The following is an 867-nucleotide window of genomic DNA, read 5'->3' on the forward strand; positions in this document are numbered from 1 at the left end:
TATCTATGCACAATCAGCTTGTAACACTCCAAAGAGAAAGCTAAACTTGAAATCGCATCATATGACCCCTTTAAAGAGTGTCTGGATATGTTTCAGGTATGAGGAGGGTTGGCCGGAGGCCGGAGCAGCAGGGTCAGGCCAGTTCCCAGCACCAGGGAGGTCAAGGAGAGGCTCGTCCCGGAGACAGGCGGCCCGACAGACGACCTCCTCGTGAACGGCGCTTTGATAAACCAGCTGACGAGAAACCAGAGGGCGGCGAGTTCTCTGCAGACAAGTGAGTGTTTTTATTATAACAAAAATGACAGCAAAAAAATATATTTTTTAATCCATCGTAATTTTGGTTATCTGATTGATTCTTAAATCCAAAGAATCAATCTTTCAAGTTGATGTGCGAACAAAACTTAGCTAACCATTATTTGTAGTGCATTTCCATCCATCCGGGTTTGTGCTTTGTCACTTGATATGAAACACAGTCTCTCCGCTTTCAAATTCTGTCAACAATAAAAAATGCACAAAGTTAACACAAATGAACATCAGAAAATGTCAGCAGAAACAATGAAACAGTTTTTAAGGTAAACAATCAATCCTTGTTTTAGCCGAAAAAGATTTCAATAAATCAGCTTGTAAGCAATATTGCTATCCTGAGATAAATGATATAATAATAATTTTTAATATTTATTGTATTCTTAAGTGATGTCTCATTAATTGTTTGACAGCCACAGTTTAAATGTCTATATTTAAACACTGAATAGGGGTAGAAACATAATTATATTTTGTTACAATAATGCATTATTAAAGTTAATATTAAAACTGCCTTAAGTGCAATTTGAATGTTTGTATACAAACTTGAGTGTTAATTAAAAAAAA

The 867-nt window shown here is 36.0% G+C and overlaps 1 protein-coding gene across 1 annotated transcript in view; it reads left to right on the plus strand.

The window, feature by feature from the left end:
- Positions 1-867, plus strand: part of LOC107567863 (plasminogen activator inhibitor 1 RNA-binding protein-like) — a gene marked incomplete at its 5' end in the record, with an annotated part of 9,595 nt that overhangs the window by 1,158 nt on the left and 7,570 nt on the right. The window contains one exon of the mRNA XM_016253636.1: positions 97-274. Coding sequence (XP_016109122.1) covers positions 97-274 — 178 coding nt within the window. The remainder of the gene's footprint in view (positions 1-96; positions 275-867) is intronic.

Source organism: Sinocyclocheilus grahami, unplaced genomic scaffold, assembly GCF_001515645.1.
Source record: "Sinocyclocheilus grahami isolate Dianchi unplaced genomic scaffold, SAMN03320097.WGS_v1.1 scaffold1193.1, whole genome shotgun sequence".
NCBI lineage: Eukaryota > Metazoa > Chordata > Actinopteri > Cypriniformes > Cyprinidae > Sinocyclocheilus > Sinocyclocheilus grahami.